Source organism: Bos grunniens, chromosome 19 (assembly GCF_055505025.1).
Source record: "Bos grunniens cultivar Pamir isolate PY7600 chromosome 19, Bosgru_T2T1.0, whole genome shotgun sequence".
NCBI classification, from domain to species: domain Eukaryota; kingdom Metazoa; phylum Chordata; class Mammalia; order Artiodactyla; family Bovidae; genus Bos; species Bos grunniens.
The window spans coordinates 41,066,968-41,089,640 of NC_141183.1; the positions used below are offsets into that span (position 1 = coordinate 41,066,968).

Genomic DNA, 22,673 nt, shown 5'->3' on the forward strand with positions numbered 1-22,673 from the left:
GCAGGAGTTCTGTGGTCATCCAGGGCTTCCCAGGTGGCTCAGCGGTAAAGAATCTGCCTGCCAAGCAGGACACGTGGGTTCGATCTCTGGGTTGGGAAAATCCCTGGAGAAAGACATGGCAATGCACTCCAGTATTCTTGCCTGGAGAATCCTATGGACAGAGGAGCCTGGCGGGCTACAGTCCATGGATTCGCAAAAGAGTCAGGCACGACTTAGTGACTATTATACAATAGCAGCAGCAGCTGCTGAGGACATCTGCTTAGCTAGAGCCAGGCTGCCTGGGGTGGGGCTGGGCCCTGCTCTCCCAATTCAGCTCAGATGGGGATTGTGGGGTGGGGAGGCGGCAAGGAATCCCAAGGCCTCACCTTGCAGCTGGAGTCATCTGATCAGCTGAGGCTGTCATCGGGTTCGGACAAATTAGAAACGACACCCATGCCCCTGTCCTCTGTGGTGTGGCTAATGAGCGCCTCCTGCTCTTGGGAAATCAAGCCCCCAGCCAGTGAGGACACCCAGGACAGGCCAGAGGGCTGCAGAGGCCGGGGCGGGGCGCAGCAGTGGGAACAATGGTGGCTCCTGGCTGCTCAGGGCTCCTGTTCTGGGGGTGGCCCCTGCACCGAGCTAGTGTTTGGCTTCACCGAGGACTCTGAAGGTCAAAACAAATTAGTAACACATAGGCTTATCTTTCAAAACACAGCCACGAAAGATGAGGTTAGGGCCTCTGTTTCCCTGAGACTTAGGAAAAGGGCAGAGTTTCCTGAACACCGTGGGGATTTCTTATTCTGCCCATGCCAAGGTTACAAGGCAAATTATCTGACCCCTCCAAGCCTTGGTTTCCTCTTCTATGAAATGGGACAACAGTAGTACCTCCAGTACAGGTATTTGGGGGGTGGAGTGTTGATCACACGAATACACAAAACCCAGCATGGGCTGCAGTCCACGGCAGCTGAGGCCTGAGACCTGCTTCTTTCGCCCATAGGCCCGTGATGCCCAGGCCCCCATCTGAGCCTGGAGGAACCGCGGCCGCCCAGAGCGCCGACTGTCCGTGTCTGCCCCAGCAAGTTCCTCAGCGGGCTCAGGAGACTGAGCACCACTCCCTGCTTCTCCTGTCCCCGATGGCATGGATGGTATTCCTGTCCCCAAACGCCTAGTGGGAGCCACACACAGGACTGTCCAGCCAGGCCTTTTAAATTTATTTTCTGGACCCAAACCACAGACCTACACCACGAAGACCTGGGTCAGTGGGGCCGGGCTGGACACACAGCGCCCTTCTCAGATTATGCAAAGGCAGCCTCTCTCTCCTCTCCTCTCTGAACAGCTCTCTCTAGCTTGTATCTGGTGGTTTTTATTATCTTCATACATGAAAAAATCCCAGGCACTTCCAACTCCCCAGGATGCTAGAACCCATGCAGGGTGTAAAATGAAGGAGACAGGGAAGGTGATGATGAAGCAGGAGAGACGATGCTGGGCACAGGACTGCGAGGGAAGTTCACAGGCCCTTAGCGACTGTTTACCAGGAGCGCGGGGAGGGAGGGGGTGCTGGGCGAGTGTGCTGGGATTTCACGGGCCGCACATAGCAGGACTGTGTGTGTGGGCACACACGTGTGTGTGTGTGTGTGTGAGTCTGTGTGGCTATTGCTGAGATGGGGCTGGTCCTTCTGGTAGAGACAGCTTAAATATATAGTCTGAGAGCTGGTATACCACCTGCCGGAAATCTCTGCACAGAGTCTCATCCCCCTGGATTTAGGACAGTGACATAGGAAAGCTTGAAGAGCACAGACGCTCTGTCCCGGCCCCCCTCGCCCCATCCTACTCGTAGGGAAACCAAGGCCCAGGGAGGAAGAAGGACTTCCAAAAAAGTAAAGTTTTCTGACCCAGGGGCCCCATTAAGACAGAGGAGCTCAGGACTTCCCTGGTGGTCAGTGGTTAAGACTCTGTGCTCTCAACGCAGGGGGCCCGGTTTGGATCCTTGGTTGGGGAACTAGATTCCATGTGCTGGAATGAAGGTTTCTCATGTTTCAAGGAAGATCGGAGATCCCATGTGCCACAACTAAGATGAGATGCAGCCAAATTAAACAACAACACGATCCCTGAGTCTGGAGATCCCCTGGAGAAGGGAATGGCAACCCACTCCAGTATTCTTGCCTGGAAAATCCCATGGACAGAGAAGCCTGGTGGGCTACAGTCCAAGGGGTTGAAAAGGAGTCAGATACGACTCCCTCACCCCTCCCCTCACAAAAACCACAGGGGCTCTGCAAGGCCTGACCTCTGAAGTTCTTATTGACGAGGCCCTGGGGGTGACGGTGGTGGGTCACCTCCACAGAAAGCACAGAACCACTGTGGGCAGGATTTGCGGAGTCCGATCAGGAGGAGGGACCCACAGACATGGTCTGGTCAGGCTCCTGCCTTCCTCTGGTCAGGTGAAGGGGCGGTGAGTGAGGCGGGCTGGATGTGAGAACTCTCCACTTCTACGGAGATGTGTGCCTGCTTTTTTTGGCAACAGGTCTAACTTCTAGTCTCTCGCTTTCACAGGAATGTAGAAACAAGAACGATTTCACTTTCTTTGGATTAGCCCACCAAGGGCGATGATCAAAGAGCATGAGAGATGGACTTCCCTGGTGGCACAGTGGATAAGAAGCTGCCTGCCAATGCAGGGGACACAGGTTCGATTCCTGGTCCGGGAAGATCCCACATGCTGCGGAGCAACTAAGTCTGTGTACCACAACTACTGAGCCTGTGCTCTAGAGCCCGAGAGCCGTAACCACTAAGCCCGTGTGCCACGACTCCTGAAGCCCGCCCGCCCACCTGCCCTAGAACCAGCAAGCCACAACTCCTGAGCCCGCTTGCCTAGGGCCTGTGCTCTGCAGCAAGAGGAGCCACCACAATGAGAAGCCCACATCCTGCTTTCTCTAATTAGAAAACCCATATGCAGCAACGGAGACCCAGCGCAGCAATTAAAAAACAAAATAACAGTACCAACTATCTTAAAAAAAAAAAGCATGAGAGACAGTAGGGAGGGGTGGCGACTGGGGCAAACCAGAGACTGCAGGGTCTGTGTGAAGGGGGAAACTGCCACTTAGCCTGTCCAACTTATCCAGGGAGGGGCAGAATGGCCAGACCTTCTGATTTTCAAAAAAGAAGCCAGAACTCTATATTCTTTTCATGAGAATTCTCTACCTTTTAAAAAATGTTGTCAATGAATTTAAAGCAGTGAGTCAGGGGGAGTCACTGTTCCACCAGTTTGCGACCTACAATACCAGCAAATGTCCAAGCCGCCCAGGACAGACGGCACCTCGCCTCCAAGCACAGAAGCCCTCCTGCTCTGCTCTGCCTGCTTCTCTGAGCCTCGGCCAGCCTGCCTCCCCCACCCCCCTGCACACAACACGCGTTCCCAGCTGCTCTGAAGGCTGCAGGGAGTCCATGCACCATGTCCAGGCTGATGTGACAGAAACAGCAAGTCCTGAATCTGCTGGGGAAACACTGGGGATGATTAGGGGGTGGGGAGAGGGCAGCAAAGCGCCCCCAAGGAGCTTCCAAAATACGAATTTCTCAGGAACAGAGAAAGAAGGAAGGCAGCATAGCAACAACTGGCTCTGGGCAGTGAGCAATCCTGTCTGAAAATAAAACAGTTTACAATCCACAACCGTGGCTCATTAAGAATGAATGGGTCTACCGGTATAAATAGCACGCTGCGTTAAGAAGTCAGGAAACAGCATATGCGTTTGATGGAAAAACGGCTGCCGCGAAACTGTTTATTAGCTCAGCCGGCTACAGCTCTGTGTTAATGAGACAGAGGTCTCAAGTTCAAAGCTGAGTGGCTGCCTCGATCTTGGGCCATAGAATGTGTCTCCATTCCCCCAGTCCGGGTCACAACATGGGGGTCTAGCTCTGGATACATAGTAACAAGCCTACAGTAAGCTTCTCCTAGTGTCTGAGCTGTAGTATCCCTAGTGAAATATCCAGCCTCTGTTTGAATGCTCCCAGTAACAAGGAGCTCACTGTCCTGTAAGATACAAAACACCCAACTCTGTGGTTCAATGGCCATTGAGCAACAGAGACTCATTTCCCCTTGCTCTGTTCCAGCTCTGCTTGTGGGGAAAACAGCCTCAAATTGGGCCTCACTGGCCACACCATCTGTAACATCTGACAGGATACAGGCTAGATGCATAAACAGCAGCCTGAGCAGAAGGGAGCTGGGCCAGTCACATCCTCCCCCAGTGTGGACACGGGGCCCTGAGAGTGGGAGCAGAGGCTGAGACTGCAGGGTGTGCAGACTTGCAGTCGTGTCCAACTGCTGGGCAGCAGAGGCTGGGGAATGGAGCTGATCTCAGTGTTCCCTGAGAAGCAGAGGCAGCTGCTACTCTTGAGTTCTAGCACCACAGGCCTGGAAAGACCTTCCTGTCCACCCCTGCTTCTGGAAGACCTTCCTGTCCACCCCTGCTTCTGGAAGACCTTCCTCAGCAGCTGCCAGCAATGCCTGAGTTGAGCTTTCCTTTGTTGTCTCTGTTCTCAACAGCCCAAAACCCTCGAACCAAGTCCAGGAGTGGAAAGCCAGTGCATGTGGCAGGAGTGTGGGCTGGGACTTAGGAGCCTGGAGCCCATGTGACCTTGGGCAGATGTCCCCCTCCTCATCCATCACTCAGAGTCAATTTCATGTCCATAACTGCCCCATAGGCTGTTCTGAGCATCAGAGGAGATAATGGCCGTGAGTCAAGGAGCCCTGGCTGAGGCCAACACATCACCCATGACTCGGCTTCTCCAGGGGAACAGGAGATGGCGGTGAGAGGGCGGAAAGATTGGCTAAGGGGTCATTCCGGAAGGGTGGCCCCAGGCAAAACATTTGTGGTTGAGCTGAATCAGACCACTCAACCCAAACAACCCCAAAGCTTGCTTTCCCTGGACCGCAAACACAGAACACAGTTTAGAATTCTAAAAAAATTTGTTTAAAATCTAGCAAACCAATGAAGTGATAAGGAAACTCTGATTTTTCTTAAAACTACCCAACTGGAACAAATCTGAAGCTCAATGTACTTTCCCAGAACAGACCTTGAAGGGAACGCGTGTGTCATTCTGTTCAATTCCATCCAGGAAGGCTGTGGTCTGCTCAGGGGAATGATGAGCGGGTGGGAGGGCTCTTGCAGAGGGTCCTGGGAGGCATTGTGACCCAGGCCTCAGCAGAGAGGGGAAAGAGAGTTTGCCTCATGGCCACTGGGAGCTCAGGCACCTGTCGGTTCACCTGGGGCTTTTCGGGGTTTAGGGAGGCGGGCAGAGTGGAAAGGCCACCCTGATCTGGCCAGGCCACAGGGGAGTGATGAAAGCTTTAGGTGATGGGGCCCTGGCCCCAGGAGAGGTGAACACAGCAGAATCTCACTGATCCAGGGGTTGGTGCCCTAGGGCCTCGGCTCTCCAACCCCCATCTTGGAAGAGCACACACATCCAAAAAAACCCTCAGAGCAAGCACTGTATGGACTGGAGACTTGGCTTCCCTGGTGTCTCAGAGGGTAAAGATTCTGCCTCCAAAGCGAAAGACTTGGTTCCTGGGTTGGGAAGATCCCCTGGAGGAGGGCATAGCAACCCACTCCGGTATTCTTGCCTGGAGAATCCCATGGACAGAGGAGCCTGGCGGGCTACAGTCCATAGGGTCTCAAAGAGTCAGACATGACTGAGTGACGAACACTTACTTACGTGGGGCTTCAGCTCCATCCCCACCCCATCTCAGGTGTCCAGTAACTGCTGGGAAATGTGGGCAGAGCAACCGCAGAGCAGACCCAGGGCAGTGCTGTCTCCCAGTCACACACTGGGGGATGAAGACAAGCCCCATCACATTAAGTATTCTCAGCACTGGAGGTAGAGACGTGCAAAATTCTATCTGAGAAAAACTGCCACACTTAATGACTTCGGTCAGATCAATTCAGCTCTCCATCAATAGGGAATCAGGCTCCTCTAGCACAAGTACCAGCCTGCTTCTATTATGATGCAAGGTTGCAGAAGCAAAAAGCTTAATTTTCTAGCCTCTTCTTTTTTTTCTTTTCTTTATAGTGATGGCTGGAACTGTAGCAACCATCTTGTGACCACGAGGGAAAGAGCAAGACTTACAAAGACATCTGTCCTGACATAACTGAGCTGCTGAACCAAAGCCTCAGCTGCTTCCTCTGAGCTTTCCCGTATACAAGAAAAAAAAGAAAGTAATCCCTTATTTCCCAAATATGCCAGATTAATATCCCCATTCCCAGCAACTATCTTTCCATACATTGCCCAAAAGTGAGAATCCAGTTGAAAGGAAAGAAGCCTTCAAAAGATGTGGCCCAACTCTAAAGGGATTAAGACCCAAGAGCCCACAGTACCATTTACATATTGTATTTCACAGAGGAACAAAGGGATCTGGGATGCACAAAAACTGACAATATTTTATTGCTGCCATAAACTTGGAACAATGACCTGCCAAGGGAAAGTAGCATGGTGCCCACACCCCAGCTGGATAGATCAGGTGGGAGGGTGGAGCCCTGCCCCCAGAGACAGCCAGGTCAGACCCAGGGCCAGTCACAGGGGAACTCAGGTCACACTGTTTCCCATCCCATCCTGGAGAAAGGGTGAATGTCCTGCTATCAGTAAGCTTGTATGGGGCTCGCCAAGGGGTTCTGCAGGCAAGTCCTTGACCAAAATCAACACCCAGTGTCGGGGGGAGGGAGGGCGTAGCAACCCAGGGAGTCAGCCCACCTGTCCTGAGGCACCAGCGCTCTACCAGCTCTGAGTTTAACGCAGAGGAAAGAAACACTTCATATCTTTCTCTGACACATCCTTTGTGTTATTTTTAACATTTAGACCTTTAATCTGTCTGCAGTGTGTTTCTGGGTACACACAGAATGGGATGGGAATCTAATTATGCTCGCCCTGCTTGTTAAATAAACCAGTTATTTTCCCACTGAAATGAAAAGCTACCTATCTTCAGCTTCCATACATCCTTAGCTCTGTTATTTTTCTATTCTGATCCACTTATCTATATAAAATAGATACTCTATTTATTCTGGTAACAATACCACACCGTTTCTCTTGATTATAGTAATCTACCTTTTGGTTATAGTAACGCTTTAAAAAATTGAAGTATAGCTGACTTACAATGTTTCTGGTATATAGCAAAGTGATTATATATACTTTTTCAGATTCTTTTCCATTATAGGGTGTTACAAGTGTGCTATACAGTAGGTCCTTGTTTATCTATTTATCTTGAAGGACTGGGCCCAGGTAGCAGACGAACACCAGCGCCAACCCAGTCCCACCTCTTGCTTCTCTCGCAAGCCTTGTGATTGTCCAAGGAGCTTATTTTATTTTCAGTAGCTCCCAGTGTTTGAGGGTGTGCCAAGACCTGTTAGTGCTCCAGTGGAGAGGATCAGTGAGCACCTAGATTCAGGCTGATTGGAAGGCAGACCCGCAGGCAGCAGCTTTTAGTATGCAAATAAGTCCCGAGGGATTGCCAGCAAAAGGTCCCGCCGGCCACCAGAGCCACGGGGTGGAGGCGGTGGGGGAGGTGCCTGCTGGCTTTAGTAAGGCAGACAGAGCACAGGAAGTGTCAAGTGGACCTTGGAGACAGCAGTTGGCCGGAAAAGGAGCTAAGAGCTAGCAGTGTGTATCTTTTAAACCCAAATCCCCAAATTATCCCTCCCCACCTTTTCCCCTTTGGTAAGCACACGTTTGTTTTTTATGTCTGAGAGTCCATTTCTGTTTCGTAAATAAGTTTACTTGTACCGTTTTTTAGATTCTACATATAAGTGATGTTGTAAGATATTTGTTTGGCTTCATTTAGAACGATAATCTCTAAGTCTATCCATATTGCTGCAAAGTCTTTAAGGTTTGGTAATATTCCACTCTATGGCCTTCGATAAGATTCCGTAATTTTCTCTATGTTTGAGCTATAGTCTTTAAAAATTTGTTTCTTGACATTTTACAATTTTTGTTGCAATTATGAGTGGATTTTTCCATTTCTACTTCTAATAAGTATGGTTTAAATTTGTTGATTTTTTTACAGCAAATAGTTCACACCAACACGTGCGCAATAATTCGGTGTAAACTATTGATTTACTTTCTGTCCTGTCACTTTCCACTCGTCTTATTAATGCCAGTGGGTTGTTTTTGTAGATTATCTTGGTTTTCTTGTATACAGTCACATCATCTACAAATAAGATAATTTTTTCTCTTTTTTGGCCGCACCCTGTAGCTTGCAGGATCTTAGTTCCCCAACCAGGATGGAACCCACGCCCCCTGCAGTGGAACTGAGGAGTCCTAACCAGGGAATTCCCGAGAATTTTTTCTTTTCCAATAGTAACAAGTAATTTTATTTTCTTACCTTATTACTTTAGTTAAATACTACAAAATACTGTTGAATGATGGTGATGATGGAGGTATTTTTGACTCGTTCTTTGACAGAACATGGCTTCAGTGCTTTATCAGTTAATTTGATACTTGGTGCTACATTTCTGCTTTTTGGGTAATTTTTGTCATATTTAAGTATATCTTTGTATTCTCACATTATTTAAACTTTTTATTTAGCAATTTTTTTAACCTTAGAGAGAAAGATGTTTAAAAAATAAGCTAGAAAACCTATGAGCCACACACACACACAAAGACATACTTGACTTCACAAAAATGAAAAGAAATTGGTTTTAAATGGTAAAATACAATATATGTGGAATCCAGAAAAATGGTACTGATGAACCTATTTGTAGGACAGCGATAGGGATGCCGACGGAGAGAGCAAAGCTGTGGACTCAGCAGAGGAAGGAGAGGGTGGGGGGAATCGAGAGTAGCATAGAAACTCTACACTACCAGATAGGAAGACAGCCGGCGGGGATTCACTGCAGGAAGGGAGCTCCACCCAGGACTCTGCGACAGCCTAGAGGGGTGCGATGGGCTGGGAGGTGGGAGGGACACTGAAGAAGGAGGGGACAGGGCTGCTTCAGGTCAATGTAAGGCAGGAACATTCTAAAGCAACTATCCTCCAACTAAAAATAAATAAAAAAAAAAAAGAATGAAAAAAAATGGCAAAATACTATAAGTAAAGACTAAAGTCAAACAAAATGTAAAGTCAAGGAGAAAAATATTTGCAACTCATTTAATATCCCTAAGGACTATCTATTAATACAAATCAGTAAGAGGAAATAAACAATAAAAAATGAGCGATGAGTTTAAATAGCCCATTAAAAAAAAGGAAGCTTAAATATCAATAAATTATAAAGATATGAAGAAATAGTCAAATGTAGAAATTTTAAAAATGCAATATCATTTTTCATCTAGTATATTGGTCAAAATGATAAACACCAGTAATATTTATGGCAGGCAAGGATGTAGATATAAATGAGCACAAAAGGCTATCATTTTCAGAATATAGTCTGGTAATGTCTATTGAAAATTAAAACACACAATTTGTTTTGGGATACCTGCCCCATGGAAATAGAACCATCATATATACATAAGGACGTTTCAGTATTGCTCACAGAGGCAAAAAGCCAGAAATCATCTGAATGCCCATCAATAGGTGAATAATTAAATCACAATATATAATATGATAGGATTTTATTCAGCCATTAAAAAGGATACAGTAAAATCTATATCTATTGACCTGGAGGGATGCCCATGATATTCTTTTAAGTGAGAAAAAAACCAGCTTGCAGAGTTATGGGTAAGAGCCTATTTTTGTTGTTAAAAACAAAACAAAAAATAACCCTATAGCAAGTATATGCTGGTAGGGACAGGGAGAAAGGGGTTTGGAGATGATGGCAGGCAGAACAGATTTTAATTTTTCATCGACTTTTGAATTGTTTACACTTGTTAAAAATATATCAGGTCTGCTCATGTATTTAAAAATTAACAAAGAAAATTTGAAGGAGGAAGAAAAGGAAGCTGCCTCAGAAACATCAATACATTTCACTTGATTGCTCTGTGGATTGCAAAGTTCATGGCTTCTGTCTATCGATTCCCCTTTCTCCTCCAAGTGAAGTGCACTGGGGTCGGGGAGACATAAGTGCACCAGTCCCAAAGCAGAGAGACAGACAGACAGAGGGGAGAGAGTGTTAGGGAGGGAGGGTCAGAGAGAGGGAGCTGGTGTCACCTCCACATCAGGGAGCAGGGACTGGGGCGGGAGGGGATGCTGTCTTTGGGGACCCCAGACACAAGAGCCCCGGAAGAGGGCTGCCTCAGGTGGCCAAGGTGGTTTTCACTGCCTCCAAGTGTCTCCAAAGAATTGATGTTTTCAAACTGTGGTGCTGGAGAAGACTCTTGAGAGTCCCTTAGATAGCAAGGAGATCAAACTAGTCAATCCTAAAGGAAAGCAATCCCAAATATTCATTGGAAGGACTGTTACTGAAGCTGAAGCTCCAGTACTTTGGCCATCTGATGGGAAGAGCCAAAGACCCTGATGCTGGGAAAGTTTGAGGGCAAAAGGAGAAGGGATCGACAGAGGATGAGACAGCTGGATGGACTCAATGGACATGAACCTGAGCATACTCTGGGAGATGGTGAAGGGCAGGGAAGCCTGGGTGCTACGAAGGCCAGGCTTAGCAGACAGGCTCCAATCTGGACCACAGCCTGCAGCTCGGCCCTAGCCCGCTGCCTGGCACCCAGCATCACTGACGATGGGGCTGCAGGTGGCCGCTTTCCTATACGCTTACGGTCTGGGAGCCTGGGGGGTTTCTTACCTGGTCTGCGGAGGGAGACCAAGTTCATACTGGAGTAGAGGGGTGACCTCCACGTTGCCTGGCCTGGCTTTGCTGCAAACTCAGTTAATAAGGGATGCCAGATCCAAGTGTGTGGGCTGCTGGCCTCCTCGCCCACATAATTAAAAGGCCATCTGTGTGTCTGTGTGGCTGAGGAGAAGACAAGAGAAGGTCTTGCCCTTCTCCAGGGATGTGTGTGTTTGTGTGTGTGTGCACATGTGCACGTATGTGCCACACCAGGGCTGGAGCAGACAGGGCAGAGAGTCCCCTTTGGGGCAAGGTCTCAGGGCCTCTCCTCCTCAATCTAGGGGAAGCAACATTCCAGGCCTGCACTCTCCACAGCCATGTCTCTTTTCTTGGTCATACAGACACACCCGCCTGGGCTGGGGCAGGAGAAAGCCCCAGCGCTGAGGGTGGAAAAGGAACTCCTCTCTGCCTGCCCACTGTCCCCTGCCTGCCCAGGCCCCACCTGCACTCGCCGTGGTCCCCATCAGGACTCATCTGTGGCAGCAGTGGGCAGTGATGGCAGGGAAGGCCAACTCATGGGAATTAAAAATGCAAACAGAGTCCAGGAGAATTAGCCAGGAGGGCAGGCTGCAAAAAACCAAGTGATACTGATAAAAAAATGTCTGGAGAACAGAGGCTGAGCTGTTAATGCTGATTATGTCTGGAAAGGCTGACCTCCAGGGGATTTTTACCTTGTAAATTATACTATTTGACAACTCTCAAAATTGTATAATAAACATGCCTTACTTTTGTAACAAGACAATCCAAACGACATGAAGACAAATGCCACGTCATAATTCAAAGACAGAGATGTTCGAGAGCCACTCAAAAGCAGCTGCCACATCCACTAACTTGGGTCCATCGCCCCCCAAGGTCAGGATAATCCCTCATCCCTCTGGTTACCGTGTCTCCTGTAGGACCTCAGACCCTGAGTCTTGGGCTAGAACTCAGGCACCTCCAGGCACAAGGAGCCAGAGCCCAAAGGGCAGGACCTCACCTTTCCTTCCCAACTTTGCCACACCCAACTGAGACAATCCCTCCCCTTCTCTGGGCCTCGGCTACTCATCTATAAAATAGGGCTACAAAATAGCTGCCCTGTCCACTTCTGGAACCTGTTGTGAGACCAGGAGCTTTGAAAATAAAATTGCAAACACTAAAACATCATGCAAGGAGTAGAGAGCCATCCACCATGCCTGGCACTGTCGTCATGACCCACGATGGTGGCCATTCCCCTTCTGATGGTGGCCTCTTAGGGCACACCCTCATCAGGCCACCACAAACACCAAGGGCCCTGGCACGCTAGCTCTTTGCGTTTCAGGACCAGGGAAGCCAGGCACCCCTTTCTCTGAGACATAAGACAAGTGATGAGAAGAGATGGTACACATCTGCCTTAGAAAGATGCATTTTCATCCTTTGCAAGAAACCTCAACTGACATCACATTTCTTCACACATCCACAGCGCTGTTCACAGCAGCCCTGCCCCCAAATTCGTGCTTGGTTGTGACACGGCCCGCTGGGGCCCCTCCCAACTGGAAGCAAGCACCCTGCTAAGGTCCAGCTGCCCACGTGGTGCAGATAGAGCTGAGGGCACAGAGAGGGATGCAGACCAGTGTGAGCTGCATGGGGGTGTGGTGGGCACTGCCTGGCACCCGAGGCAGCGCTCGGCTGGTTGATGAGCCGAATGTTGGCTGCTGTCCCAGGAGAGGGGGTGATGGGGACCTTACCTCTCCCTCGGGCCCAGGTATAGACGCGGCTGGTCTCAGTGCTTCTGGGCTCTTGCTCTGCTGGCTCCACGGGCAATGGTCGGAAGGAGGGGTGATCGGCCTGGCCGGGGATCTTCAGGGGCAGGATGAACTTGGGGATCCCTTTGTAGAACCAGGCCCCCGACCTCTTCCAGACCTGGTAGGGGGAGACATCGGCTCAGAGCACAGGATACAGAGCACCCTTTCCTGTGCCATGCGCCCCCTACCCCCGAGCCAGCCCTCCCTCCCAGATGGTGCGCTTGAAGCCATTGCCTCCCTCCTGCCAGCCCCTTCCCCTCGAGATTTCTGGGCAGGGACACAAGAGGCGGGAGGAAGAGCCGGGCTGGCCACAGCCTGGTATTGGCTGTGGTTTTGGAGAGCTTCCTGGGAGGCGGTCATCCCTGTGCAGGGCACAGACTGGCCGGAGCTCAGAGCGAGCCACAGATTAGAATTCAGAGCAGAGACTGCAGTGAGGTCCCAGAACCCTTAACATCTGCTTCAAGTGCTCCGTAATCTCTTTCCTGATGAAGGAAATGCCTTCAGGGTATTTGTAAGAAGAGTAGGAGTGTGTGAAAGAAGGCCGTGACCTTTTCCGAGAAGAGGAACCTTGGTGCGGGGGTCAGAGCAGCCGTGCTGGGTTTGAATCCTGGATCTGTTGCCCCGTAGCCTGGAGATCTGGATGCATTGACCGCCCCCCCCCCACCCCGACTCCCAGTTTCATCTTCGGTAGGTGGGAGGCAGGAGCAGTGCTGGCTCCCAGGGCGGCCAAGAGGGTCAGGCTCACGTGTGAATGTAAATCCCCACAACCCGGGGCCGGGCACAGAGCAGCCACTCGATAGACATGGTGCCCACAACCCTCACGGTCACCCTCCTCCTCTCATCTGACGAACGTGCAACCAGGGGATCAAGAGGGACAACTTCTCATCAGAAGACCAGGACTTCCCTGGTGGTCCAGTGGTTAAGAATCCGCGTGCCAGTGCAGGGGACATGGGTTCGATCCCTGGTCCAGTAAGATCCCACATGCCGTGGGACAACTAAGCCCACTCGCCGTAACTACTGAGCCTGCACACCTGGAGCCTGTGCTCCACAAGAGAAGCCACCGCAAGGAGAAGCCCGAGCCCTGGAACTGGGGAGGAGCCCCCGCGCGCCATAACTAGAGAAAGCCCGTTCACAGCGTTGTTAACCTGGCGCAGTCAAAAATAAATAATAGTAATTAAAAAAAAAAAAATCAGAAGACCAGAGTCTGCCCTCATTCTCTGGACGACAGCGTTTCCCACTCCCTGACCCTCTGCACCACCCTGCTTCTGTGGGGTGTTAGCAGGGGCTGGGCCAAAAAAAAAAAAACACAACAAAATAAAGACGAGTCCCTGATCATGAACCACATACTGTACAGTGGGAAGTACTCAAGTAAACCAAGCTGTTACTGCAGGACTTCTCAGAGCCTTTAACACAATGATCTCCAACAGGACAAAAGGAGACACAGTGCTTCTCACGTGGAAGCTACCCAGCGAGTTTTCCTTCAGAAACTCAGTCCTAGTGATGGGTCTCCAAAACCTTGACTGTCACACTTCCCGGTACAGCACTTGCCGTTCACTCGTGGATTGACGTGTGCCTATTTTTCCAAGTAGATGGCAGTCACCTCCTTATGCTCCAGAGTGACAGACACAGGACCTCGGAGTCCAAACCCTGTCCCAGTCACGAGTCACTCAGCCCTCCCTTCCAGCTTTCCTGTGCAGGAGGGCCTGTTTTGGGGTGTGGCTCTTGAATAACATAATAATGTTATGTTCTGTTCCCTGGTGGCTCAGATGGCAAAGAATACGCCTGAAATGCAGGAGACTGGGGTTCAATCCCTGGGTCAGGAAGATCCCCAGGAGAAGGAAATGGCAACCCACTCCAGTATGTTTGTCTAGAAAATCCCATGGACGGAGGAGCCTGGTGGGCTGCAGTCCAGGGGGTCACAGAGAGTGAGATGTAACTGAGCGACTAACACTGCACTTGAATAATACAGAACCCATCTAGTGGGATGAATGCTTCATGGAGCCACCTTAGAAAACTCCTTCTGATCCTCTCTCAGCCCTCCTACAATACGTATTTATTTCTTTGAACCAGTAATGTATGCACAAGATCTAAAATTCACAAAGTGTGAAATCAAAGTGTCTCCTCCCCCATTCCCAGAGGTGTCCAGTGATAACGGTTCCTTTAGGACACTCTATTATTATCCCCATTTTCCAGATGAGAAAACTGAGGTTTGGACAAGTTAAGCAACTTGCCCAACACCACTTCACCATTCTGTTGGCCTCTACTTCACACCAGAGGTCCTAGAGTCTCAACAGTCTAAAGATGTGCAGTAGGGGCTCTCTAAACTGTGGTTGTGAGTGATAAATCCTCAGTAGGTCACTCATCAGCATCGTGGACCCCAGAGGTCTGGACGCTTAGAGGGCAGGGAAGTGCCATAGAGGGAGAGGAGATAAAGACAAGCAGTCACTGTCAAGGCCACCCTCTTCCTGCAGAGCTGCTGCGTGGCTCCTGAGACCAGGTGGCCAAGCCCAAAAGGCCATGGGGAAGCTGGCGAGGGGCTTACCTGGCCTCCCTCTGCTAAGCAGAAGCCTGGGAGGGCATCCAACAGAGCTGGCATTGCCTGCCCTCCCCTGGCACCCAACCTATTGCCTCCACATGTGTGAGCCTCAGGGAGGCCGAGTGGGGCAAACCCTCTGTGACTGGTGGGGTCTGGGCAGGTGTAGGACCTGCATTGCACTGCCTCCCTAAACAGCCATGGTTGCTGCTTTGTCTTTTTTTATTTATATTATTCCTGAGAAATACATACAGAGCATGCAAAATTAGCATCTTCCTTCATAGCTCAATTGGTAAAGAATCCTCCTGCAATGCAGGAGACCCCTGTTTGATTCCTGGGACAGGAAGATCTGCTGCAGAAAGGATAGGCTACCCACCCCAGTATTCTTGGGCTTCCCTTGTGGCTCAGCTGGTAAAGAATCCACCTGCAATGCGGGAGACCTGGCTTCGATCCCTGGATTGGGAAGGTCCCCTGGAGAAGGGAAAGGCTACCCACTCCAGGATTCTGGCCTGGAGAATTCCATGGACTGCATAGTTCATGGGGTTGCATAGTCAGACATGACTATGTGACTTTCACTCACTCAATCACTGGTAGCTCAGCTGGTAAAGAGTCTGCCTTCAATGAGGGAGACCTGGGTCCTATCCCTGGGTTGGGAAGATCCCCTGGAAAAGGGCATGGCAATCCACTCCAATTCTTGCCCAGAGAATCCCCATGGACAGAGGAACCTGGCAGGCTACAGTCCATGGGGTTGCAGAGAGTCGGACATGACTTATCAACTAAACACAGCACAGCATGTGCAAAACTAGGACGATAACAAGAGAGCATAATGAAGACAGCCACACAGACAGAGCCCTGCTTAACACTGGGCTGTGAATCCTCTTACACCATTCCCTGGGTATATACCCAATTCAGTCTCCTCCCCACTCCTTCCTTCCTTTTTTGGGAGAATAAATCATGTAGATGCTATTCTATGATACTTAACTATTTATCATAGCAGTTGTTCTGTGTTAATACTGTAATGGTCTCTACATCAAACTATGGTTTGGATTTATTAAACTTAATGAAATCATCCTCCACCCCACCACTGATGAATGTTTAAATTGTTTCCTATTTTTCCCGCTTCTGAACAGCACTGCAACCAGTGCCCTGACACACCCATCAAGAGACAGGCTTCAGCTACTGCCTGAGGAAGTATTCCCAGGAGATGAACTGCTGGGTCAAAGGATGTGTGTTCATTAAGATGACACGTATTGTCAGCCTGCTCTCCAGGAAGAAAAGTCAGTTCCCCAGTGGGGCAGGACCCCATGCTATGGTGTAAATTTACCCTCTAAACCATTTCTAAGTATACAGTTCAGTAAGTTAAGGACATTCACACTGTTGGGTAGCTCATCTCCAAAACTCTTTCTATCTTGTAAAACTAAAACTTTACCCATGAAACAAGTCCCCATTCCCTTCTCCCTCTGGGCAAGGTGACCACTGTTCTACTTTCTAGGAATTAAGTGGAATCATACGGTATTTGTCTTTTTGAAGTACATACAGTATTTGGCTTATTTCACTGAGCATAACGCCCTCAGGGTTCATCAGTATGGGACTTCCTTCATTTCTGAGGCTGAATAATATTGTTTTATGTATATATCACATTTTCTTTATCCACTCATCCATCACCGGACACTGGGCTGCTTCCACCTTTTGGCAAGTCCTTTATTTTTTTATTTAACATTTTGTCTATACCACAAGGCATGTGGGAATCTTAGTTTGATCCCCGATCAGGGATCAAACCTGTGCCTCCTGCACTGGAAGCACAGAGTCTTAACCATTGGACAGCCAGGTAAGTCCCTTGGCTGGTCCTTTATTTTTATCTGTCTCTCCCACTAAAGTCTACCACTCAGTGGGGCGGCCCAGGGCACCTCTGCTCACTGTTGATCTTCAAGCTCCTAGAACACATCTGATACACAGTAGGTGCTCCACAAACACTGGCTGAACGACTGAACTGGCAGGTATGGGTTGCTCGCTGGAGCTTGTCCCAATCCATAAGGTCTGGCGCCTTCCTGGGGAAGTGGCCTGAGGGTTTCATCCAAGTTCTTGTAATTAATCAAGTGGATTTGCCACTTCGTATTTAAGAGGAATAAACAGGGAGTGCCTAGCAGGATGTGCCGGTGCACCTTCCTGACTCGTGACCTCCAGGGCACAAGGCAGCCACGTGCTCCCATTCTTTCCTCGAGTACCAGGGCGACCCACAGCCCCAGCTGCCCCTGCCTGCCCTGGCACATCACAGCCAGCAGGCCCCACACCATCAGCCTCACTTCCTGTTACAACAGTCTACCCTATCACCCACTTAAAAAACACTCATCAGTCAAACTCTTTTGGAAAACAGGATAAAGAGCATAGGATCCAAAAATATTAGATTGAATTGCATGAAACTGTTGATATTCAACCTATTTTTTTTTTGTACTCAACTATTTTTGACCTATAAAAACCCTTGCCAATTTCATACAATTCACCCCAATATTTATGTTCAGCAGGGGCCATGGCCCTACCAGTCTGCCAGGCCTGCAGTGCCTCCCTGGGGTCTAGTGGGCAGGTGAGTTCAGTTCACTGGGCTTCAGTCTGTCTGTTTCTGCTGCAGTCCCAGTGGAAGGCTGGATACTACCGAGATGGGCAGAGATCAGACAGACTGGCTGAGGATCCTGGACCAGCTAGAGGAGCAGCACTTTCTGATTCCCCCAGGCGGGAGGCGGGGTGGGGGTAGGTAGAGGGGGGGTGGTCAGATGAGAGCACACCGGTGCATCACCTGGTATGCGGGGCACATGATGTACAGGTGCATTCAAGACACTGTCCGGGTTTTGGAAAATGCCTTCTGCATGGGAGAGCTGGACTGGTAAGGGGTGGGGGATCCCAGTTCTGATCAGCCATCTCCCCTCCCCCCACACCAGCCCATGCCTGTCCTCACACTTTCTCTTTCCTCACTGCCCCGCCCCGCCCGCCCCCTGCAAAACACACCGAAGTAGCTTTTCATCAGGTGATTTCTGCTCTGTGCATCCAAGCCCATCACCCACAGTCAAGCATCAACATTTGACCCCCTCCCCAAGAACAGTGCTGGGAAGAGCGCTCCATGGAAATTAACCCCCGACCACCAGGTCTCGGGCCACAGATGGGGCAAGCCTTTGCTTTCTAGAGAAGCCATGAGATTCTGCAGAATCCTGCTCTGTTCCTCACGTGTCATTCACTGTGATAAAGGCAGCAAAACACCCAGCCTTGGAAATGCCATTTAATGAGGAAAGACCCACACAGCCCCCATGGCACTTGCAGGAAGTCGGGGTAGGGGGTGGGTGGCCTCCGCCTTAAATCCGCCCCACGCACTGCTTAGCGTTCTGAGCTCTTCTTCGAGGCGTTCATTCCGATTTCAGCTCACGGCCAAGCTGACTGCAGATACTGGTGGATATTAGCCAAGCTGTTCCCAGGGAATTTTAATCACCAGGATAACAATCGCTCATCATCGGCATTTCCTAAAGGGCTCTGGCTGGAGAAGGTGGTAATTGACAGACCCTGTTGGACAGGAGGGCAGGCCTGGGAGAAGATGAGAGGGCAAGGCGGCCTACAACCTCTGACCCTGTCCACTGCTCTGCCTTCCCGGTGTTACTGCCTCTCTCCACCTCCCAAGCAACTCAAGAGTGCGCCTATGTGAACTCAGGTGAGGTGTCCACACTCTGCCCGTCACCCCATGGATCGGAGCAGGGGGACCGTCTGTGGCCTTTGACATGCCGTTCCTTCCACCTGGAGCGTCCTTCATCCTCAGCTCCAAGAGGCAGGGACAATTTGCCATGGGAGCCTTCTGGGACATTCTGTGCAGAATCAGGGCGCCTCTGCTGCCATAGCCCTTCATCCAGCTCAGGAGCTCGGGCTGTTCTAGAGCGGGCTGTGCTGGAACCATCACACCCCCGCCCCATTCCCTGGACCCAGCAGGGAGCCTGTGCTGACTGAGGGACTGAATGAACAAACCAAGAAAGCAAAGCAAAGGAACTGTCCCCAGGGGACAGAGCGTGGGACTCTGCCTTCAGGGAAGACCATGTTCTGTTTGCTTAACAAGCTCCAGTCTTGAAAAGCCACATGAAATGGCCCATTATTGGATGGCTCTCAAAGGGTCAACCCACCCTGGCAGGGAGACAGTACAGCCCTGCCTACCCTATTACCTGAACAAAAACATGCACGCACACACGCGTGTGTGCACACACATACACATTCTCCCTACCCCATTGCCTAAACACACACACACACACACATATCGTCCCTATCCCATTACCTGAACGAAAACACACACACACAGACACACACACACACAGCGCTGACCTCTCGGGAGCTCTAAAAGGCAACCTAGACTCTACAGCAAGGCCAGTAAGACCCCAGACCTCAGCATCCCCTTCATCCCCAGCCCAGTTTCCAGCCTCCTCTCTCCCCCACAGAGAGACAGCCGACACAGCCAGGCCTACTCCCGGACCACACTAAGCTGTCTCATGCTTCCAGACCTTTTTACAAGTAGATCCTTCCTCCTTCCCTGGGCTGGGATAATGAAATCCAGCCTTTAGGAAACTCCTTTTATCCAGAAGCTTCCACAGCACCGTGGAGGCCTCTCACCGCAGTGCTCACACACTGTCGGGAATGCTATCACACGCAAGATGCCTAACAGACACACATCAGCTGAGACTCCTGAACGGGTGTCCAAATTTCAAGGCTTTAATAACTCAGGTTACTTATGAGACGCACGGAATCTTAGAGGGTGCTATGGGCTGAACTGTGCCCTATCCCCAAATTCACAAGTTGAAGCCATAACCTCCAAAGTGATGATATTTAAAGATGAGGACCTTTGGGAGGTAACTGGGTTCAGATGAGGTCATAAAGGTGGGGCTCTCGTGATGGAATTTTTTAACTTTTTATTTTATATTGAAAGTGAAAGTTGCTCAGTCGTGTCTGATTCTTTGCGACCCCACGGACTATGCAGTCCATGGCATTCTCCAGGCCAGAATACTGGAGTGGGTAGCCTTTCCCTTCTCCAGGGGATCTTCCCAACCCAGGGATTGAACCCAGGTCTCCCGCATTGCAGGTGGATTCTTTACCAGCTAAGCCACAGGGGAAGCCCATTTTATATTGGAGTACAGTCAATTAACAATGTTGTGATAATTTCAGATGGACAGCAAAGGGACTCAGTCATACATAAACATGTATCCATTCTCCTCCCAAACTCTCCCCTCCCATCTAGGTTGCCACATAACATCATGATTAATGTCCTAGAGAAGCCAGCGCAATGAGAAGCCAAAGCACTACAACTAAGGAGCAGCCCCCACTTGCTGCAACTAGAGAAAGCCTGTGGACAGCAGTGAAGACCCAGCATGGCTGAAAATAAATTAATTAATTAAAAAAACTAAAAAAGCTTTATAATTGAATATATGGCAGGAAAAAATGAAAAGTAAAATAGTCATGCATGCTAAGTCATTTCAGTTGTGTCTGACTCTTTGTGATCCTATGGAATGTAGCCTGCCAGCCTCCTCTGCCCACATACTCATAAAATCATTTAGTTATAAATTTCAAATAAGATCACCAAAGCTTCCAGAAAGAAAAAAAAATAAAAGGTCTCCTACAAGGAAACCAGAATTAGAGTGGCATCAGACTTATCATCGGATGCCATTGATCAGATCATTGATGCCACTGGATGCTTAAAGATTATGCATCTAGAATTCTACCAGTCGAATATCAACCAAACAAAAGAACAGGAGAGACGTTGTTAGAGTTTTGAGGACTCCAGTTTTCCTGTGCACACTCCCTTTTTAAGAAGTTACTTCAGGATGAAAGTGAAAGTCACTCAGTCGTGTCTGACTCTTTTCGACTCCATGGACTGTATAGTCCACAGAATTCTCCAGGGCAGAATACTGGAGTGGGTAGCCTTTCCCTTCTCCAGGGGATCTTCCCAACCCAGGGATTGAACCCAGGTCTCCAGTATAGCAGGTGGATTCTTTACCAGCTGAGCCACAAGGGAAGCCCAAGAATACTGGAGTGGGTAGCCCATCCCTTCTCCAGCGGATCTTCCCGACCCAGGAATCGAACTGGGGTACTTCAGGATGGGCTCCAGCAAAACACAAGGGGAAAAACAAGAAAGAGGAAGATAAAATCCTGGAACAGTATCTTCAACTTAGGAAGTGAGTCAAAGGGAAATGCCTTGAAGACAGCTCTCAGTAAGTAGCACAGGCTGGAGCTGGAAAAGGGTCTGGCGGGGTTTCTGACAGGAAAAGGGAAGGTAAAGTCAAGAAGCTGCATAAAAAGACACAGAGTTTCATTATTCTTTTATCAGTGAGAAAAAAGGTTAATAAAAAAACTTCAGGAAAAACTAAAAATCATACCAGAAAGTCATGGTCCAAATATTTAGTAACTCAAAATGTGACATGGTGTTAAGACATGAAGAGTTAAAAAGAAATCATTTGATCATGGTACTAGGAACATTTTCCTTTGGATGGTCCAGGTATCATAAATTATCAAAATGTGGGGGCTTCCCTGATGGTGCAGGCTCCGTGATCCCAATACAGAAGGCACTGGTTCGATCCCCTAGTTGGGGAAGATCCCACAAGCTGTGCGGCTTGGCCACAAGAAAAATAAATAAATAAATAAAAGGAGAATGTTAAAAAATAAAAATAAAAGAACAACAACAGTATTTTGTGTAAAAAGTCATGGCAGGAGCCAGTACGTGAACTAACGCAAGTGGTCTGTATGTGATGGGCTGGGTGAGGGAGGTGACTATCTGGCCCTGCCTTTCTCCAGCATAAGCCCGTCAGCACAACTGAATTTTTAAAAAAGCACAGGCAGGTATTACTTTGATTTAAATTGACGTGTAACAGATTGGTAATTGGATGTCAATGTTATTAAATCCCTGGGCTGCTTGGCAGGTGGACACATGGGGAGTCAGAACACTCTATGGCTGGTATATTGAATCTGGATGTGCTTAAGGGAGAAAAGCTGATAGAAAAGGAAAGCAGTAATTAAAATTTTTGTAGCGGAGCAAGATGGGAAGGCTTTGTCAAGTTATGGTTAGTTTGAAAATACCAGTATGAGTTCTCAACACTGACCTTTATACCCCTGCAGAAAGACAAGCTCCCTCTCCAATGTCACTGCCCCCACCTCACCTCCAGGAGTCAGAATTCTGACAATGAGAAAACCCTGGGCAGCGTTTTAAAGGGAACCAGGGCTTCCCTGAAAACGGCAACCCACTCCAGTATTCTTTCTTGCTTGGAGAATCCCAGGGACGGCGGAGCCTGGTGAGCTGCCGTCTATGGGGTCGCACAGAGTCGGACACGACTGAAGTGACTTAGCAGCAGCAGCAGCAGGGCTTCCCTGATAGCCTCAGTTGGTAAAGAATCTGGCTGCAATGAAGATGTTGTTTCGATTCCTGAATCATGAAGATCTGCTGGAGAAGGGATAGGCTACCCACTCCAGTATTCTTAGGCTTCCTTTGTGGCTCAATTAGTATAGAATCTGCCTGCAATGTGGTAGACCTGGGTTTGATCCCTGGGTTGGGAAGATCCCCTAGAGAAGGGAAAGGCTCCCCACTCCAGTATTCTGGCCTAGAGAATCCCATGGGCTGTATAGTCCATGGGGTTGCAAAGAGTT

General features: G+C 49.4%; 1 protein-coding gene across 1 annotated transcript in view; it reads right to left on the minus strand.

The window, feature by feature from the left end:
- Positions 1-22,673, minus strand: part of RPH3AL (rabphilin 3A like (without C2 domains)) — an 87,852-nt gene that overhangs the window by 12,981 nt on the left and 52,198 nt on the right. Inside the window, 1 exon segment of the mRNA XM_086359814.1 lies at positions 12,434-12,608. Within this exon segment, the coding sequence (XP_086215940.1) occupies positions 12,434-12,608 (175 nt within the window).